General features: G+C 33.4%; 1 protein-coding gene, 2 long non-coding RNA genes and 1 pseudogene across 4 annotated transcripts; 2 read left to right on the forward strand and 2 right to left on the reverse strand.

Moving 5' to 3' along the window:
• Positions 1–3,465: 3,465 nt before the first annotated feature.
• On the forward strand, positions 3,466–8,276 carry LOC146914608 (protein XRI1-like; annotated as a pseudogene). Its single transcript, XR_015014316.1, has 12 exons — positions 3,466–3,758; positions 4,143–4,286; positions 4,432–4,490; positions 4,562–4,681; positions 4,805–4,950; positions 5,830–5,893; positions 5,993–6,092; positions 6,175–6,215; positions 6,333–6,416; positions 6,977–7,373; positions 7,582–7,650; positions 7,788–8,276. The product of XR_015014316.1 is annotated as a protein XRI1-like (transcript).
• Positions 8,277–10,384: 2,108 nt separating this feature from the next.
• On the reverse strand, positions 10,385–11,716 carry LOC146914609 (uncharacterized). Its single transcript, XR_015016843.1, has 2 exons — positions 11,263–11,716; positions 10,385–10,628 (listed from the first exon to the last, which is right to left on the reverse strand). It is a non-coding gene; the product is annotated as an uncharacterized LOC146914609 (long non-coding RNA).
• Positions 11,717–15,988: 4,272 nt separating this feature from the next.
• LOC146914610 (uncharacterized) lies at positions 15,989–17,691 on the reverse strand. Its single transcript, XM_085721094.1, has 2 exons — positions 17,337–17,691; positions 15,989–16,150 (listed from the first exon to the last, which is right to left on the reverse strand). The coding sequence occupies exons 1-2, from the start codon at positions 17,635–17,637 to the stop codon at positions 16,068–16,070; spliced, it is 384 nt and encodes a 127-aa protein (XP_085577220.1). The 5' UTR covers positions 17,638–17,691; the 3' UTR covers positions 15,989–16,067.
• A 261-nt stretch (positions 17,692–17,952) lies between these two features.
• LOC146914611 (uncharacterized) lies at positions 17,953–18,459 on the forward strand. Its single transcript, XR_015014317.1, has 2 exons — positions 17,953–18,055; positions 18,157–18,459. It is a non-coding gene; the product is annotated as an uncharacterized LOC146914611 (long non-coding RNA).
• Positions 18,460–19,115: the final 656 nt, after the last annotated feature.

The following is a 19,115-nucleotide window of genomic DNA, read 5'->3' on the forward strand; positions in this document are numbered from 1 at the left end:
CCCAACAACAAACACATTAACGCCAAATTAAAAATTCCAATTTCTTTTCTTCTCTTCTTCTCCTCCTGCGCATCTTTTCTCTTCTTCTCTCCTCCTTCATCAACACAACATCAATCTCATAATTCTTTTTCAGAAACTACAAAACACAACACAACAATCCACAACAGCAACAACACATCAATCTTCATGAAAAAAATCCAACAATAACACAATTTAACTAATACTCTTCTAATCAACAACAACACCATTCTTTAACAAGCCCATTCCTCTTCCCAAATTCATCATCTTCCTTCTATCAACAACACAAACCCCATCCAACACTTCTCAACCATTCTGGAACGTGATTGAAGAAAGGGCCAACACAGCAACTCAACTATAACAACACAAATCTAAAATTTCATTAAAAAAAAAATCCAAACATAACAACACAACCGATTTTTTGGAATTGGGTTTTTATCATATTGAATAAAGTTTTGAGTTTTTATATTGATGATTTGGGAAAAACATAGATCTTGAAATTGGGTTTGAATAAAAAGAGAAGAGGAAGGAGTAAGAGAAGAGAAGAGAGGAAGGGAAAAAGAGAAGAACAGAGAGAGAAGGGAGATTTGGGACGAGAGAGAGAAAAGAGGAAGGAGTAAGAGAAGAAAAGAGAGGAAGGAGAAAAAAAATAACAGAGAGAAGGGAGAATGGGGGGACAAGAGAGAAGAGAGGAAGGAGTAACATTAAAATATATTTTAATGTTTTTAATTTATTAAATTATGTTTTTAATATAAATGGGTATTAAAAAAATCAAAAATAAAATTATATACACACTTAGCATGCCACATCAGCCATGTGATCCAGTCAGATGTGTTTAGGGGTGAAAATCAAAGAATCTTCATTTTACGAGGGGAATCTCCAAGTTGTTTTTTTATAGGGGGTAACCAAAAGACGCCCAAATGGCAGGGGGTAAAAGCTTATTAACCTTTTTTTTTAAATCAGTATAGTTAACAAGATTGTGTCCACATGGATCTAAACCAAGAACAACAAAACAATTTCAAATAATAACTTAAATATAACTTATCTATATATTTAACAAGCTTCATTGAATCGTTCATTCTAGAAAGAAAAAAACGGTGAAGTGAAAGAAACTTATAGTGACGGGTTTGTCAGGCAACTCTATGCAGAAGGAAAAATAATTATCAAGCACATCATTGTTGTGTTCGTTATTGGCTTCAGCAGTTGGTTTAGAAGATCCGCCACCAATTTTTTCTTTGTCGGTAGAAGGATCATACGAACAATTACGGCATTTCCAATCAATTGTCGACGGTAAACAATGACGATGCCATGGAGTCAATGGCAAAGACGATCAAAGATTAAGTCTTGGCAAAGGTTTAATGGATCTTGTGAGTTTGATTTGTACCATATTCCACTGCTCTTTGGTATCACTGTTTTGAATTAATTCTCACATTCTCGCTTGTTTTTTTATCACTTATCTCTCTCTCTCTCTCTTGTTCTAAACAATAGTTGAAAAAAGACTGCATGATGAAATAAAAACAGACTTCTCCCATTTTATACGAACATTTTCATTCACATATTCCCAGACTTTTATTTTTTGGCGTGTGGTTCTTTTTCCCTACTTCCCTCTTATCCCTTTCTTTTTATTTTCAATGCTTATGCGGAGCTTCACTCAATCAGAAGAGAAAACCCATGCAATAAAGCATTTGATAAAAATGGTTGGACAATAATCATTAATTCTACGATTCTGATAATATTTTTAGCTGACGTCCATTTCCCTAGAAGCACTTAGTCTAGCAGTTGGTTATAATCAAAGAGGTTCGTAAGAATGACAAAATATTAGAGTAAAATCTTTAAATGAACTCTGTGATTTACAATGTATCAACAAACAAATTTTACTAATCAATGAGAAAACAAATAAGGTGTAGGAACAAGTTGTAGTCAAAACGCTTTTATCAAGTCCTCCATTGCACGAGTTTTCTCTTAAGATTGAGTGTAGGTTTCGAAGAAACTTGATAATAGGAATTATTTTCTTTACTCTAAGTGTTAATGATTGCAATAAAGGCTCAATAGATGCTGAAATACTTGGATTGTTGAAGCTTAAACTACTACCTCCGTCCCTAATTATAGGACCCTTTTGAGAATTTTTTTTGTCTCTTTTTATAAGACCCTTTTGGTATTTCCAAGTACATTAATTAATTCTTTACCAACATACCCCTATTTATTTATATCTTTTTCTTCAATCAACATTAAATATTACATTGAAAACATAAACTAACTCTCTCTTTTAAAGGATAAAATTGTAAAAACAATACTAATTACTAACAAATTTATTACACTTATCAATTTTCTTAATATGCGTTATTTTTTCAAAAGGGTCTTATAATTAGGGACGGAGGTAGTAGTGACTATGATTGAAACATTGAAATCAATATTTTATAGAAACCTTTCATATTGATAACATAAACAAGATCATTTAAAATTCAATATAAAAGAGTGAACCAATGGTTACCTTTTACAATACACGGTTGATTTGTAATACCGTAACATGAACAACCATATTAAATATTACCCTTCTAGAGGATATTCTCAACTTCAACTTGTTCTTCTTCAGCTAAAGATCCTTTATCATGAGCCTGCTCTTCTAAAACTTTAACTCCTTTCAACCCCTCTTCCTTATTCTCTTCCAATGTTTCTTCCATTGGTGGCTCCACATCCTCTTTGGCTTTCTTCTTCTTCTTTTTCTCACCCTTCGTCTTCTTCTTTCACACAGTGTCTTTCAACTTCTCAAAATAACCCTTCTTCTTTAATTTTAACTCTTTTTCTTCTTCTTTGGCATAGGATGGGACATTTCAGCTTCAATATGGGATGTTGCAGCTTTCGCTTTGGATGTTGTAGCATTGACCTCAGATATTGCATCTTTTTCCTTGTATGTGGCAGCATCCTCTTTTTCTTGAGTGGTTTCCAAAATGTGATTTGGGAACTATGGGAATGACTCCCCGTCAATATCAGCTTAACTCAATCCTATACTCTTTTGGTAATCTCCGAATTTCTACGTGTACTTCCAAAAGTCCTGGCAATCTTTCTTAAATTCTTCAAACAACTTCTTGGTGATGAATTGATCTGATGGTCGATCTTGTGTTGACACTACTACAAAATATACATTTAACATCAAGGGGGTTTCCTTTTTCACATCAGCACAAAAAATACCTGAAGGGAAAGATACATACTATGGTTTTTTACATCAGTTCACATAAGTAAATGAGGGGAATTCATAATAGCACATAACATTTACATCAGTGGATAGTTGAAATGATGGGAGAAAAACGCGGTGGCATATTCGCAATTTAGGTGAAAACTTTGGCTAATTTTTTTCACATCAGTGGTGAAAACTGCCTGAGGCAAAAACACCTTTTCACTTTGCCTTATCCCTTTCCTCAATCGTAAAATGTAAAACGGCGCATCCCTTTCCTTCACTACATCAAACCCTTTCTTCCAAAACAAATCTAGAACCCTTCCTTTCATATCCACTTCTACTCAAATTTTACCCTTCTTCAGATCAATCTAGGGTTAGAGATTGAATATCGGGTTCACATTTCTTCTTCACTAGATCTAGCCGTAGATCACCGTCGAATCGCCATCACCGTAGATCTGGTTCACATTTCTTCTTCACTAGATCTAGCGCTCTGATTTTCTCGTTTCAACAACGATCCATCAACCTTCATCATCCTTCATCAACGCTCCTTTCTCTCAAACCTAAGGTTCGTACTTCTTCTTCTTCTTCCTTTTTTTCCCCTCAATTTTTCGATTTTTTTTTAATTTTTTTCGGTATTTTTCATACCTATGATCTTCTATCGGGTAGTTGTTGATTGTATTGTGGAGTGAGAAATTTGTGTTCGGTTTTGTTTAATCGAATTCCGCATTTTAGTTTTTTCATGCGGATTAGGGATTTGGGGAAGTTCGAGTAGTTTTGGATTTTAAAGCGTGAATTTGAGAGCGATTTACGGTGGTTTTGGTTCGTTTTTTCTTTGACTGTGGTTTTTCAATTTTGAAATTCATTTTTGCATTTATTAGGGTTCTTTGTATTTCATGCATGTTTGTGGTTTGTGTATATTTATTGTGTTATTATGGTGATTTGTGGTTAGGAATGATCACTGATATGCTTTTACAAAGTCGGGAGCTACTTATAATCTATGAAGCACAGACATCTCCACGGTCATGGAAAAGAAGAATACACCACAGAGGGGGATGAAGAGTTTGAATTTACATGTCTTTTTTTAAATAAAAATGTAATCTAAGTGATTGATTTTAATTTGACGGTTAAAATTAAGTTTTCTCGTTTCTCATAACTAGTTGGTATTCTCCCCTGAGTCACTCCCCATATAATTTGAGTATTTTCGACATAACGTAAATTTTCGAATGTGTCATTGTTAGGGCTCCTTGGAATTGGCATAGGGAGGAAGGTTATTGTCTCCAGAAGACGTCAAATTTTGGTAAGTTCTAATTATGATTGTATGTTTAGTGTAAATAAATGATGTTTAAGAAAACCTAGTTGTTTGATCAGACATTTCACAAGAGCTGTGGAACGAAGTTCCTGGAATTGAAGACCTTCCTATCGAGCTCGATGATGAAACAACCCCTGTGAAGACTTGCATGGATTTTCTATACAGTGTCAATGGCAGTGGTAAGTTCTCTATGAAAGGCAATTTTCTTGACCTTATCTAATTATTGACATGTACCACCTGAATATATGTTTATTATTTGTGGATACAATGTCATCCTTTTAATTTAAAGAAATGCATTTCAGAATCAAATGATATACAAAAGGATCAGGAAGAATGCTCGGAGACTTCTTCGCAAGCCAAGAGACGGAGGATGCTACAGTTCAACAATCAGAATAGGAATCATTCCCTTTCGGATGAACAGATGTCTTCAACATATCTGCAATTAAATGTCAGTGTTAGTAGCTTTCATATATAGTTACTTTTCACACCCATATCATAAAGTATAGATAGCATAAACATACCTAGTGGGATAAATCTCCCAATACGGTGGGGTCTATAGAACAATCAGACCCATCATAGGGTCTGTTGTAGACAATCTTATATATCTCCTGATACGGCATGGTCTAGTGAAGTCATTTCTGATGCAAAGCGTATATTTTTCGTTAATAAGTTCTACATTGATTTTATCATTATGTTGATGTATATGGAAAGAATAAATCATGCGATGTTGAGTAACCATATTTTGTCTATCTTTTAGTTTTTCCTGTTAGATTTCTATTTTTTATATTAGATTTAATAATTTTCTTAAATGAAATGATTGGTTCAGCTTTAGTGGTTTGTGTTAATGTCTTGTATTGTATTGGTTCATCTGTGAAATACCACTTTTTCAAAGCTCTTCACTGCAAATTTTTGATAACTGTAATTTAGAACAGGCTTAACATAGAGTCCTGTTTCACTTAAACATTTGTAATGATGATAACGAGGTGTTATTTTCAAATCTGTGATAGTCTTTATCCCATCCTTGGTAGTAATTATTTGTGATCTATTTTTTATTTTACATGATACCTAAAGTCCTACATATAATGTGAAGTATCCTTCTGTTTTAAGTTGATCCATAGTGGTGACTCTTTTATGATTCCTTCAAATTTTCATGATTTGTAGATAGCTTCACTACCACTTATAATGATAATACAAGTTCCTTTTAACATTAGTGTGTCAAATGTGTGTAGTAGTACTATACTGATTTTATTGTAAAATGTTTAGAGTTAAAAATTGTACTAGAACTGTGCTTCTGTGTGAATGTATGACTGTTTCATTATGCATATAGGGGACGGACTACTCCAACGAGGATATTTTCCCGGAAGTTTCGCAATAGCTATCTGAGGATTCAGGTTTTCCTCATGCAAGATTTAGCTTTGATTTTTTTAGTGACTTTTGATAAATTATTTGGATGCTTATTTATATTCTTTGCCCAATGGAATATGCATTAGAAAATGCTTCGTCTTCCAACTACGAGGACCTTGAGTCAGCTGAAAAGTGGTTCGCAGATTGCTTGAAGGATACTGAAATGCAATTATATCCCGATAATCCGTACGATTCTAAAAACCACTGCAAATATAATTGTGGCATATATATATTTATATAAAATAATCTTATAATTATGCTCTTTCAGGAACTTTTCTGGCGTAGATGATGTTCATGTTGATACTACTGGTATGAGACATTGTCTTCTGTCCACTGTTGTCTTCTAATGTTTATTTCCTTTTTTTTTCTTCATAATTTTTACCGTTGTACGTTGAACTTAATTGAAAACATCATTTGCTACTGTAGAGATCTGAAATTTAACACCACCAATTGAACAGAATGTGGCTCAGCTTCAAATCTCTTCAACTCCCAGGAAAATTGTCTTCAAAGGTTTGACCTTTTTTATCCTTTTGTCGTTTATTTTTCACTTGATATTGAATAAAGTGGAGACAAGCCTCCAAACGCATACTTCCAATACCACTTAACTAGAATTAAAACAAGTAATATTTGTCTTCGTGGAGGCATGGCTAAGGAGGTTTGACTCGATGGAAAGTAGTCTAAAAGTTCGAGCTAGAGGGAGACAGATATGTATAGGTCAAACTTGTAAAAGAGATTTATAGTATATGGTCTTTCTTTGACTTTAATAATACTTGACAGGAGACTAGATATTCTTTAGTGAGAAAAGGCTTAGTTATATTGTCTTTCTTTCTTGTTTTAGAACGAGATGTCTACATAATTTCTCATGATTGAAAGATCCTTCGTAGACAGGACATGATCATAAAACTGAATTCTATTGTTTTCATACTTTACTAAACTGGTGCTTTTGTTCCTAAAGCTGGGGTCTTTAATCAATCAATTAATGTAATAAAATGCTAAAGTTCCTTATGCCAGAAGTTTTAGTAGATAGCAGTTAATGGCATGAAATCTCTGACTCGCATTTACATGTGTAGGTCGAAAATCTATTATGAAAACACCAACAGGGTTATCTTCTTCTGTGGCCTATCCATTTGCCTTCATTAAACCCTGTGGTGACCGTGGAGATGTCACTCTGAAGGAAATAAATAAGCGCATTTATGGCGTTTTTGAGTGCAGTGAAAGAGAGTATCGACGAGGGCATGGAATTGTGTCATATGCTGATAGTACATTTTTAAACCGGCCTGCCATTCTTTCCACCTTCTTCGCCTCCACTTCAATCCACTAGAATCAGAAGATCGCTGCCGTGCGCGTATGAGAGAAGACCGGTTCTGTCAATATCTTAGCCCAAAATGCTAAAAATCTGTTATGGGTGAAGGAGTTTCATCCAAATCTGTTAATGTTATTTCAGTCCTTGACCTCAACTCCAACCCGGTACATTTTCTCTTTGGCAAAATGGTACGAATCAATTTTTTTTGGTTATATATGGCTTTTTAGTTTTTGAAAAAATCAATATAACATGAAAATTTGATTGTTTAGCATTTAAAAATGACAATTAGTTTTCAAAGTTGCTGGAATTTGATTTTGTTTATTTTAAAAAATCAGCTGAATTTCATTGACATATCATATATTGCATTGCTAGATTTGCTCAGGTAAAGATTTTAGCATATTATATATACGTAAAGATTTTAGCATGGCAAGATTTGCTTAGGTATTCCAATTCCCAGAACTATTGCATTGCTATTCACATTTGGTCTGTACCGACTGTAACATCTTCTGTCTTTTTCTGGGTGCACACATGAAAGCACAACAGATCATGCTTACAGGAATTTTTTTTTGAACTTGCAGGTTATACTGATCCTGATCCATCTAAATCACATTTTACCCGCTTGCATGAATGGCATTTTCGCTCAGGGCTTGATCGATACATATGGATAATTGGAATGATATATGCTTATTATCATCCAACTGTGAGTTTCTCATTTTATATATTTGAACAAGCCAAGACAAATCTAATATTCATCTCCATCCTCTCTGTTATTGAGTGATGATTTTGAAGTGGTAGACTATGGCCTGGTTGGGATGATCTTCTAGCTTATAGGAGTTTTTCAATTTTGAAGTGATAATTGTATGTCTTTGTAATTGTGCGACTTCTCCATCTGAATGTGATCTTTTGCAAGCTCATAAATTATCATTGTCTTATGTTTTGCATTTCTGGTATTTTTTTTCATACAGATCTTGGCCTTGCTTCTCACGTGACTTACAAATTTATGATGTAATTTGCATAAGTTTGAAAGTATACTTGTGAGGGTTATAAATTAAATTTTGTATCTGTTAGCTTTTTAGCTTCCTTTTTGGCATTAAAATATCATTTTTTTTCTTCATATTTCTAATATAAATAAAAGAAAAGAACGTGGTCTCAAGCTGATTTTATAAGCAGTATTAATAAAGCATAATTTTTTTTAAAAAAAAGTGTAGATTTCACATCGGTGGGATAAAAGACTGATGATAAATATAATTATTTTACTTCAGTGTCTCTCATAAAACTGATGTGAAAACACTGATCTTAAATTTTAAAAAGAACGTATCACATCAGTGGGAAAACAGCCTGATGTTGAAATATTGCTATTACATCAGTCCGTACCTGATGTGAAATGACGTGCACATTCCACATCATATCACTTTACATCGGTTGCCACCTGATGTGAAAAGTAGTTTCCAACTGATGTGAAAACTGATTTCTGTAGTAGTGTGAAGCAGGTGATTGAGCCGGTGGGTGAGTGCATTCTTGGAAAACATCTGATTTCTAAGAGGCAAACCATAAGGTTTGGGTAACAAATATCTACTAACCTAAAACCACAAACATTCAAAACAGTGAATAAAGGTTAGTTATTCGAAAAATGTGCAAATTAGGAAGAAAAAAAAATACATGGTCAAGAAGATAGTTTACCTTTCAGGTGAATTTTGACTTAGCATGAGTCACTCGAGCACCTAGGGTGACCACTTTCTCTATGAGGGCTTGTCGAGTGTTATACAACCTCTGGGACAAAAAAGGGAAGGAAAAATAAAACATTTAGAGAAAGATATTTATATTTTTGAGAACTTTTTAGAATTAAAATCACATGCATAGAGAGATGAAACCGACCATTTCTGCTTGAAATTAAAAAACAATAACAAAAACCTACTTTTGTGCATGGTTTCAAATTTTAGGATAAAAATATTTAAAAATTTATTTGATATACAATATTTAAAAAATTTAAATATTTTTATCCTAAAATTTGAAACCACAAAAATAGGTTTTTGTTATTGTGTTTTTTTTTAATTTCAAGCGGAAATGCTCGCTTTCATCACTCTATGTGACTTTAATTCTAAAAAGTTCCCAAAAATCTAATATCTTTCTCTCAATGTTTTATTTTTCCTTCTCTTTTTTTTCCAGAGGATGAAGAACACTCAACAAGCCCTCATAGAGAAAGTGGACACCCTAGGTGCTCGAGTGACTCGTGCTAAGTCGAAATTCACTTCAAAGGTAAACTATCTTCTTGACCATATATTTTTTTTTCCTAATTTGCACATTTTTTGAATAACTAACCTTTATTTACTGTTTTGAGTGTTTGTGGTTTTCGGTTAGTAAATCTTTGTTACCCAAACCTTATGGTTTGCCTCTTAGAAATCAGACGCTTTCCAAGAAATGCACTCGCCCACCGGCTCAGGAATCTGCTTCAGCATAAGATCGACCATCTGATCATTTCATCTCCAAGAAGTAGTTTGAAGAATTTAAGAAAGATTGCCAGGATTTTTGGAAGTACATGAAGAAATTTGGAGATTACCAAAAGAGTATGGGATGGAGTTTAGCTGATATTGACAAGGAGTCATTCCCACAGTTCCCAAATCACATTTTGGAAACCACTCAAGAAAAAGAGGATACTGCAACATACAAGGAAAAAGATGCAATATTTGAGGACAATGCTTCAACATCCAAAGCCAAAGCTGCAACATCCCACATTGAAGCTGAAATGTTTCATCCCATGCCAAAAAAGAAGAAAAAGAGTGAAAAGAAGAAGGTTTATTCTGAGAAGTTGAAAGCCATTATTGGAAAGAAGAAGATGAAGGGTGAGAAAAAGAAGAAGAAGAAAGCCAAAGAGGATGTGGAGCCACCAATGGAAGAAACATTGGAAGAGAATATGGAAGCACTGATGTTGGGGTCGCAACTATTCCACAACAGGCGCTGATGTTGGGGTCGCAACTGTTTTTTGCGACCCTTCAGGGAAGGGTCGAACCAACTGCCGCAAAAGCTATTGCGACAGTTTATTACAGTCGCAAAAGACATTTTTTTGGATAAAAAAAGGAATTGTGACAATCTTGCAAGGGTCGCAATGTGTAAAATTTATTTATAAAAAACTCAATGCAACAGTTTAGAACTGTCGCAATTTGTTGAGTTTATTTAAAAAAAAAAAGTCAGTTTTTACCTGAAATTTTAATAGAACTTTTTAGTAACAAATATATCTCTCTGTTTACCTTCATCAAAGCCATCTTGGGTCTTTTATGCGTTCAGGAACTTCAATTGTGTCTTGTTCATTGCTGCAACTTAGAAGAACAAGCCAAGGCATTCAATCCTCATCACTAGTGTTTGCACAACCTTGTACTCCTCATCTTTAATCATCAAAGGGGTGAGCATCTTTGCAAATTAGTCTGGAAATATCTTCTTATAACACATCACAGTTTAAAGTAAACTACAACATTAGATAGCAGGCAAACACACACACACACACACACACATGTGAACCTAGTTAATCTCAAAAGAGCTTACATAGTTACAAACAAACACATACATATGACAGTTACACACTTATACAAAACATTTATAAATTTTCATAAAATAATATTTATCTCCAAAAGGGCTTAAATAATTACATTATGCTACCTTCACTCATCAAATATCCAAAAAATTTCTTCTCCTGTATTGCTTTTAATAATCAATCCATGCAGGTTTCATGAAGAATCAAAGATATTGCAAGCCATCACAATAAACATAACAAAAAAAATAATCAATCAAAATGAAATCCCCAATATCTAATAGAAGATTTTGCAACCCTTAACCCTAAAAAAAGACCCCTTTTTACTGAACAATCATTGCTCAAATTGTTGGCTTGTAATAAAAGAATTCAAATTATTAATTGAAAAAAAAAACTTAGGTTATGAATTAAAAATTGATAATAAATCACTAATCTGGGATCGGAATCACAATCGGAAGTGCCATATCATAGGGAAAACAAAAAATTCATAAACAACAACATGAACATAACTAAAAAACGAAGCAACTCACTGCTTTTGGACCAAGCTGGATGATTCCAAAAGGGTTGAAGTTACGCCGTGAAATTGATGTTCTTCTTCTCTTCGATTGATTGAAAGCGTTGGATTTGATTTCAGCTTCTATCTCCTCCTCTCTCGGATCTCATGAACGATTTTGAAGATTTGGGTTTGAGATTCAATGAAGGAGTCGGATCCGACGGAAGAACGGCGAGAGATTTGTGAGATTTGGTTCATGATTTGAAACGAAAAGAGGTTTGAGATTCAACGCGGAAGGGAAAAGATTTACAATTTGAGAGAATCGAAGTAACAATTTGAGATTCAAAGAAGAGGATTTTGGGGAGAGAAATATTTTTTGCTGAGGGAAATATTTTTTGGTAATAAAGAGTGAGAGCGATTAGTATTTTTTATTTTTTTTGGAAAAGTGAGAGAGCTTAGTCTTGGTGAGAGGGATTTCTATATACCCAAAATTTCAGTTGGCGCCCTGAAAGCTCTTTCAACTTTAGGAGCTAAAAGGCTAAAATAATGCGACCCTTGACCAAACTGTTGCATGTGCCATCACTAAAATCCAAAAAAATACACATTGCGACCCTTCAAAGACCAACAGTTGTAAATTATGTGTCGCAAATCTTCAATTTTCTTGTAGTGAAGAGGAGTTGAAAGGAGTTAGTGTTTTAGAAGAGCAGGCACATAATGAAGGATCTCTAGCTGAAGAAGAACAAGTTGAAATTGAGGATCAATTTGAAGAATATCCTCTTGATTGTGTTGTAAAAAACTATTATTCAGCATTGAATATTTTTCGTTTGTTTTTAAAAATAGTGATAGTTACCTTTAGAAAAATTCTAGAATTTGGTGGACCAAAAAAGTGTTGCTTGGATTTCACATACCGATGATTGTTTCTCGAAAGGCATCCAATTAATCTTCAAAAGAATTTCTATATAATAATATGCTTTATTTGCTCGATCCTTCATATCAGCGGTGTAGATGAGCAAGAGTTGAAAGTTCTTGCCATAATTTTCTTGATAAATTTAAGACTCGAAACGTCAACACCATGATTCTCCTAATAAATTCACAATAGATGAAAGTTCTAGTTAAAAACTCAAATGGTTTGAATGAAAATTTTAATTTCACTTGAAAAAAATACTCCCTCCGTTTCAAAATGAGTGTCGTTTTAGGCGTTTACACACATATTAAGAAATGCAATGGGTGTGGTTATAATGCATAAGCCATAACTTATGCACCATGCATAAGCCTGCATTAGTCCAGCCCATTATGCACCTAACCCAACAGAATTATTTCCTACACCCTAAAGAAAAACAGGTGAAGAAAGCAAACAAATCAAAACAGAGCATCACGCGCGTTAGTAGGAAATTATGGCATAGGTAGATGACACCTCACCTCTTCTAATGATTGAAAGCTTCAGCTAAAAAAAATATTACAAACATAGAAACCTTATTCTTCATTGCTTTGAGCCATGACTTCAATTGGGGGAAAATCTACCTTAATTATTGCTTAGAGCCACGTCATTAGTAGGAAATTATGTGAGCAAAAAATAGTGATCCAAACCTAAGTCATAAGCCTTTATCCATTCAATAAAATATATTTGGAAAAGATACTAACATAGGTTGTGTCGTACAGTTATGAGACTTACACTGAGCACTGTTCATTTACACCATATTGGGAATTTTTTTAACTTTCACCAAACTAGTAATATTCACATCAAATTGCATCTCTTAGTCATTTTAATGGTTGGTCTTATGGATTACTGAAACCATAAGTATGATTTAATGGTTTTGATAGTCATGTATGTGAAACCAAGATAATTATGTAATGATTTTTAATGAAATTATTATTGTTAGATGGTTTTGAATAATGATTAAGATGTTATACATTGAAATTATTACTGAAACCATAATTATGGTTTAATGGTTTTGATAGTCTTCTATGAGAAACCAAAATAATTGTCTAATGGTTTTGCTATGAGTATGGTTTCTGTGAGTTGTACTTTGAAACCATTTTGCTGTGGAAATGGTTTCTGTGAGTTGAACTCCAAAACCATTTTGCTATGGAAATGGTTTCCAAAAACATGAAGTTCATCTTCAACCTTGAGATCATAAATCCTTCTGTGAGTTGGACTCCAAAACCATTTTGATGTGGAAATAGTTTCTGTGAGTTGAACTCCAAAACCATTTTGCTGTGAAAATGGTTTCCAGAAAACCAGTGAGGGAGATGAAGATTCCGGCAAGCTTACTTCCCCGGCGTGGTGGCCAGTGGTGGCACCACCGCGCCGGAGTTCAAAAACTCCTCTATTTTCAGAAATTTTTACATCTTCACATATCCTTTTTCTTCCTTGTCCTAGATCCGGCCTTAGTTTCTCAAAAAAAGTTTTCAAATAGCCCAGATCTAAGCTCATAGATTCGAAACCAAAATAATTACACTGACGAAATCGAGCCATTCAACAGCGAAAATAGAAGTCATTACACTGAGGAAAGTGAGATTCGCAGTTCACAACAAACCATAAAAAAAATTCGAAACAAAATCTCAGATATACGATCCTCTCTTCATCTTCTTCAAAATCTAAGTTCGGATTCGTAATCAGGACGAAAAAGGAATTCAAAAGCTGTTTTCATTTTCCAAAAAAGAGTTAAAAAAAATCCGGCCACCGCGTCGGAGGCGTTGGTCGGCTGGAATCTTCATCGGATTCTGCGTTTTATTTTGAAGAAGAAGAAGGAATGAGAGTAGAGAGAACGTTGAAGAGAGGAGAGAGGAACGTATGAGAATTATGTTTGTTTCCCTTGTTTTTTGCTTATTGTGAGTGTGAGAGCCTAGGATTATTACAAGTGTCCAATAAATCTGATGGTTGTAAAGTCCTTATGCATGGTGCATAAGGAAATGGCTTATGCACCATAACTTTTGCCAAATGCAATGATTAAAAGAAAGAGAATGGTTATTTTACCAAATTATCTTTATTAACTATTGGTTAGTTTTAAAAGTAATACTTTGGAAGTAGTGTGCAAAGTATTAATTGGAGGGTACAATTGAAAAGAAAAAGTTATTATTGCATTGAAAACTGAAAGTGACATTCATTTTGAAACAATTTTTTTTTGCTAAAGTGGCACTCATTTTGAAACGGAGGGAGTAGTAATTAGAAGAAAAGTTTGCTAGGAAATATTAATTATATAAAACTATCTTTAATGTATACGACTAATTAACACAAAACAGTAACAGAAAATCAACAGATCTCTCCTAAAAACAAAAAAATTACAGACCTAACAAAACTAAGAAACATTTTGACACTCAATTGTATAATGAGTGAGTCACAATATATCAGATCGTTATAAACCACTCCTTTTTTTAAAATAATAAGAAAGATAAATTCAATACAGTATAAAATTATGTTCCATTTAGGGGAAATATACAAAGCATTACAATCCACCCAATAAAAAATGTTAAAAGAATATATTCTACAAATTTAAAGAAAATACAAACAATAATACTCTAGTTAAAAGAGAGAAAAATGTAAAGTGTTTTTAAATACAAAAGAAGACATACATATATTCAAGATTTTGCCTGAATTGAAAATAAAATAAAAACATATCTTATTTATTTGTTTATGATCTCATACATATCTGGGAAATGAAAGTCATGGAAGTAAAAAAATCTTGATATGATAGTCCCTTATTTTTAAGAAATCAAACCAGCCCATGAAAATTGATATGATGGTCCTTAATCTGAGATCTGTCGCATTGCTTGTAGATCTAGTAGCAAAAAAAAAAAAAAATTACACAATTTAATAGGAGAAAAAATAGTAGATTCAAGAAATATATGATAGAACAACAAAATAATTTACCTTAGTTTTTCCATGGATACATATTAGTACTATTGATAGTACAATAAAGCTACAATTGACGTACCCCTCCATAATAGGCAAAAGTTATGGTGCATAAGCCATAACTTATGCACCATGCATAAGTTAATCACAACCATCAGATAATTGGACACTTGTAATGATCCTATGGTTCTCACCTCACACCCCACAATCTTCTCCTACCTCACTTGTATGTTTCTTTCATCGCTTTCCTCGTCACTCGTGACTCACTGACTCACCGATTTATCTTCCTCTTTCTTTCTTTCTTTCCTTTTCTCTTCTTCATTCAGTTCAGCGTCATTCCTCTGAAGCTTCAATCGGTGAATGATGGTGAAAGAAACAAAGTATTACGATATCCTCGAAGTATCTTCTTCTGCTTCCGATAATCAAATTCGCAAAGCTTATTATCACAAGGTTCAAAAATTCGTTTCTTGTGTTTCTTTCTTTTTTCAAATTCTATATCATGAATATTGAAATCGCAATTGCGAATTTCACATACTTTCTTATTGTTACAGGCAAAGCAAGTTCATCCTGATAGAAACCAAAATGATCCTAATGCTGCACACAAATTTCAGGTATAGCAGTTACTCCTACTACTGGAGGAGTCAAAAAACCTCACCGTTACCGTCCTGGAACCGTCGCACTTCGGTAATTTCGTTTTCCCCTAATTTTTTAGGTTTTCAGAGTTTTGAATTTGAATTTTGGATTCATAATTTTTAGGAATTTTGAATTTGCGGTTTATGATTTTTATGATTTTTAGGAATTTTTAGTTTAAATAGAAAATACTATGATCTTCAATAAGTAACAGGTCTAGTGATATTATTATATCACCGATCAGTAGTAGTAGTAGCTAACAGATACTGTAATACTAATTATTTTTCATGAGTCATAACAATAATACTCAAGTATTATTTATGAGTGTTATGCAAATAAAAGCAATTAGATTGAGAACTTTATGAGTTATTGTTGTTGGTTATATACTTGTGCCCTTCACCAGGACTAGGACCAGAATGCTTAATCACACCAAGAACTTGAACTGTGTTAAGCTTATATACTTACGTAAGTTTTGTGAGATTATCTGGGAGAGTTTATGATAACTGCTTATGATAGGTGACTCTGTTCAGCTAAATTTTACAACAAGAATCAGGGGAATGTTGTAATGTTGTATCATTTATGAATAAGTTTCTCGAGATAATTGTTCGTAAGCTGTTTTTAGGTTATTTCTATTAGTTCTCCAAGGTGGCTTACGAGAACAATTTGACTTTATTTTATCTTTTGCTATAGAGTTGCCTTTTCATGGTGAGTGCTTATGCTATAAGTTGCAAATAAGTTGTTTATCCAAACAGGGCCTAAATATCCGTTTTGGTTTGTGGATGTAAAAGGGAATGGTAGTGGTTTTTGATTGGCTGATATAATTGATGTATTGATAATAGGTGAAGCTGACAATTGCTGGGAAAAATATTGTGAAGGAAGAGGATTTTGAGGATTTGACATCTGATTTTGTCAAAGATTATGATGTGTCAAGTATATCTGGATCAGAAAGTAACGACGATGATGACAGTGAAAATGAGTCTCGAGGTCAAAATGTAGTGCCTAATAAATCAGGCGTAAGCTTAAAACAAAAGCTATTCATCTCTCTTCAGACAGGGCAGAGAGTTTCTGTATGGAAGTCTTTGATTATGAATGTGAGTGAAAATGTGTTGTATGAGGATGAGCAAGTGCAGAAGAATTTAGCGGAGAGGTTGAAATCTCTGACTGTTGAACCCCGGGATAACACCCGTTTGAGGATCGTTCTGCTTGCATCCGGTGGGCATTTTACGGGTTGTGTCTTTGATGGTGATACAGTTGTGGCTCATAAGACATTTCATAGGTTAGCAAATTCTTTTATTTACTAAATATTTTAAAATCAGTTAGAGTTTTGCACATTTTGTGTGATTTATCTAATAAAATATGGTTGGAGTTTCATTTACGCATACCGTGTGAGGTGGAGATTACCAATATATGCATGATATATACACCGTGTTAAAAGATTAATATTTAAATATTTGTGAAGCATGCTGTTTATCAATTCCTGTTATGTTGGAGGTCAGTCCTTTGGCTGTCATATACTCTAGTTACATTTTCTTTTAACCGGATGATTCAAGCATAAGTAACCATTAAGACTGAATATTTCTGCTCTTGCATGCAATGTTGCAACCCAATCTTGTTAAGATTGTGTGTACCTATATGGCTGTATTTGTAATGCAATGTTGCAACACCATCAATGTTTGGACCAGAATTTTTCATTCCTCCAAAACTTTGAAGCTTTTGAAGGTTTTTGAGCTTGTGTCCAACACCAGGGGATGGACCAACATCTTTTAATGTCCTGAAAAATCCATTTACCTCTCCAATTACACCTTCTCTGCCTTGTAGTGGACTAAGAAATGGCCTAGCTTCTGATACATTAGGAAGCAAAGAGACAAACAAAGAAGCAAGAAGAATAAAGGTGAGGAATGTGACAAAGGACTTTAGTCTTGTATCCATGTTGAATAAAATCAAGGCTTATTTTGTGATCACACCTAGAAGGGTATCTTAGTTTTGATTTGTATTGATGAAGTGGCATCAAAGAAGTTCTATTTATAGGTAAATTCTAAAACCATGTGACACTAAAAAATAGCGAGGTTCCGCCAGATGATGTAACTTAACTCATACATTTGTTAAGGAAGCACACAAGGCAGGTTCTTTTGATTTGAAAAATTGATACTTGTGAAAGTGATGTTTCTATGTTACTAGTAATAAATTAAATATATATGGACCACTTATAATGACATATTTGAGCAGAATTCAGACTAATTTGTAATATTGTCACGCAGCCTTAAATTTAGATCGAAATTCCTACCAGAAATTTCCAATTGAATTAAGTTTGGATGTTAAGGTTTGTGAAATTGCTCAAGATTTCAAGGTAAATATTGTTAATTAGTTTCATAATCGAGTTTGTGTGAAATCTTGTTCCTCTTTGGTTTATTTAATTTGTAATTTTTGTTTTTGATATTGTTGTTATAGACGGATCTGAGATTCCAGAGCCATGCAGTTCTTGCACTTCAGGAAGTAGCTGAGGCTTACCTGGTTGGATTGTTTAAGGACACCAATCTGTGTGCAATTCATGCTAAGAGGGTGACAATTATGCCAAAGGACATTCAGCTTGCTCGTCGCATTCGCGGTGAACGTGCTTAGGGTAGTGAAGGTGCTTTTAGGGTTATGGCGGATTAGTATTTTGGAAGGATTATGAATTGAATTTTCTTTTATGCGTTGTATAGTTCTGAACCTATAATGTTCAATTTTTAACAACAGACATATTTTGGATTATGATTAGTTTGTACTATTATAAGTTTGTGCTAGATTTTATTGGGAATATTTTGATATGATGTAATGAAAATTATACATTTCACATTCTTTATAACATTCTTTATTTTGATATTGATGCTTATAGGTTGTTACAAAACCATTAGACAATTAGTTTGGTTTCACAAAGAACACTATCAAAACCATTAAACCATATTTATGGTTTCAACAATAGTTTTTATTTAAAACCATTTATCAATAATGATTTTCACTATTCTTTTAGGAGCACTTGTTGTGGAGCACTTGTTATTGGAAATTATAACATTCACATTCTTTGTTGTTACGTATTCATGATTATAGGTTGTTACAAAACCATTAGACAGTTAGTTTGGTTTCGCATAGAACACTATCAAAACCATTGAACCATACTTATGGTTTCAGTAATAGTTTTTATTTAAAACCATTTATCAATAATAATTTTCACTATTCTTTTATTTTATTTACCATTTGACAATTATTTAATAGGTTATAAGTGTGTACTATTAAGTGGTTACTTAATAATGATTTTAATGTTTATCACCTTTTTTTTATTACAAAACCATTAGACAATTATTTTGGTTTCACATTGAAAACTATCAAAATGTGTACTATTAAGTGGTTTTTTTGAAAACTAATTTTAA

The sequence above is a fragment of the Medicago sativa genome, chromosome 6 (genome assembly GCF_051527215.1).
Source record: "Medicago sativa cultivar Bolivia chromosome 6, Bolivia_mono, whole genome shotgun sequence".
NCBI classification, from domain to species: domain Eukaryota; kingdom Viridiplantae; phylum Streptophyta; class Magnoliopsida; order Fabales; family Fabaceae; genus Medicago; species Medicago sativa.

Excerpts from the sequence above, each read along its gene's own strand:
- LOC146914610 (XM_085721094.1), bottom strand. The coding sequence starts at position 17,637 with ATGGATACAAGACTAAAGTCCTTTGTCACATTCCTCACCTTTATTCTT. Across the intron at positions 16,151-17,336 it reads TTACAAATACAGCCATATAG|TTCAAGTTCTTGGTGTGATT; the intron begins GTACACACAATC and ends AGCTTAACACAG.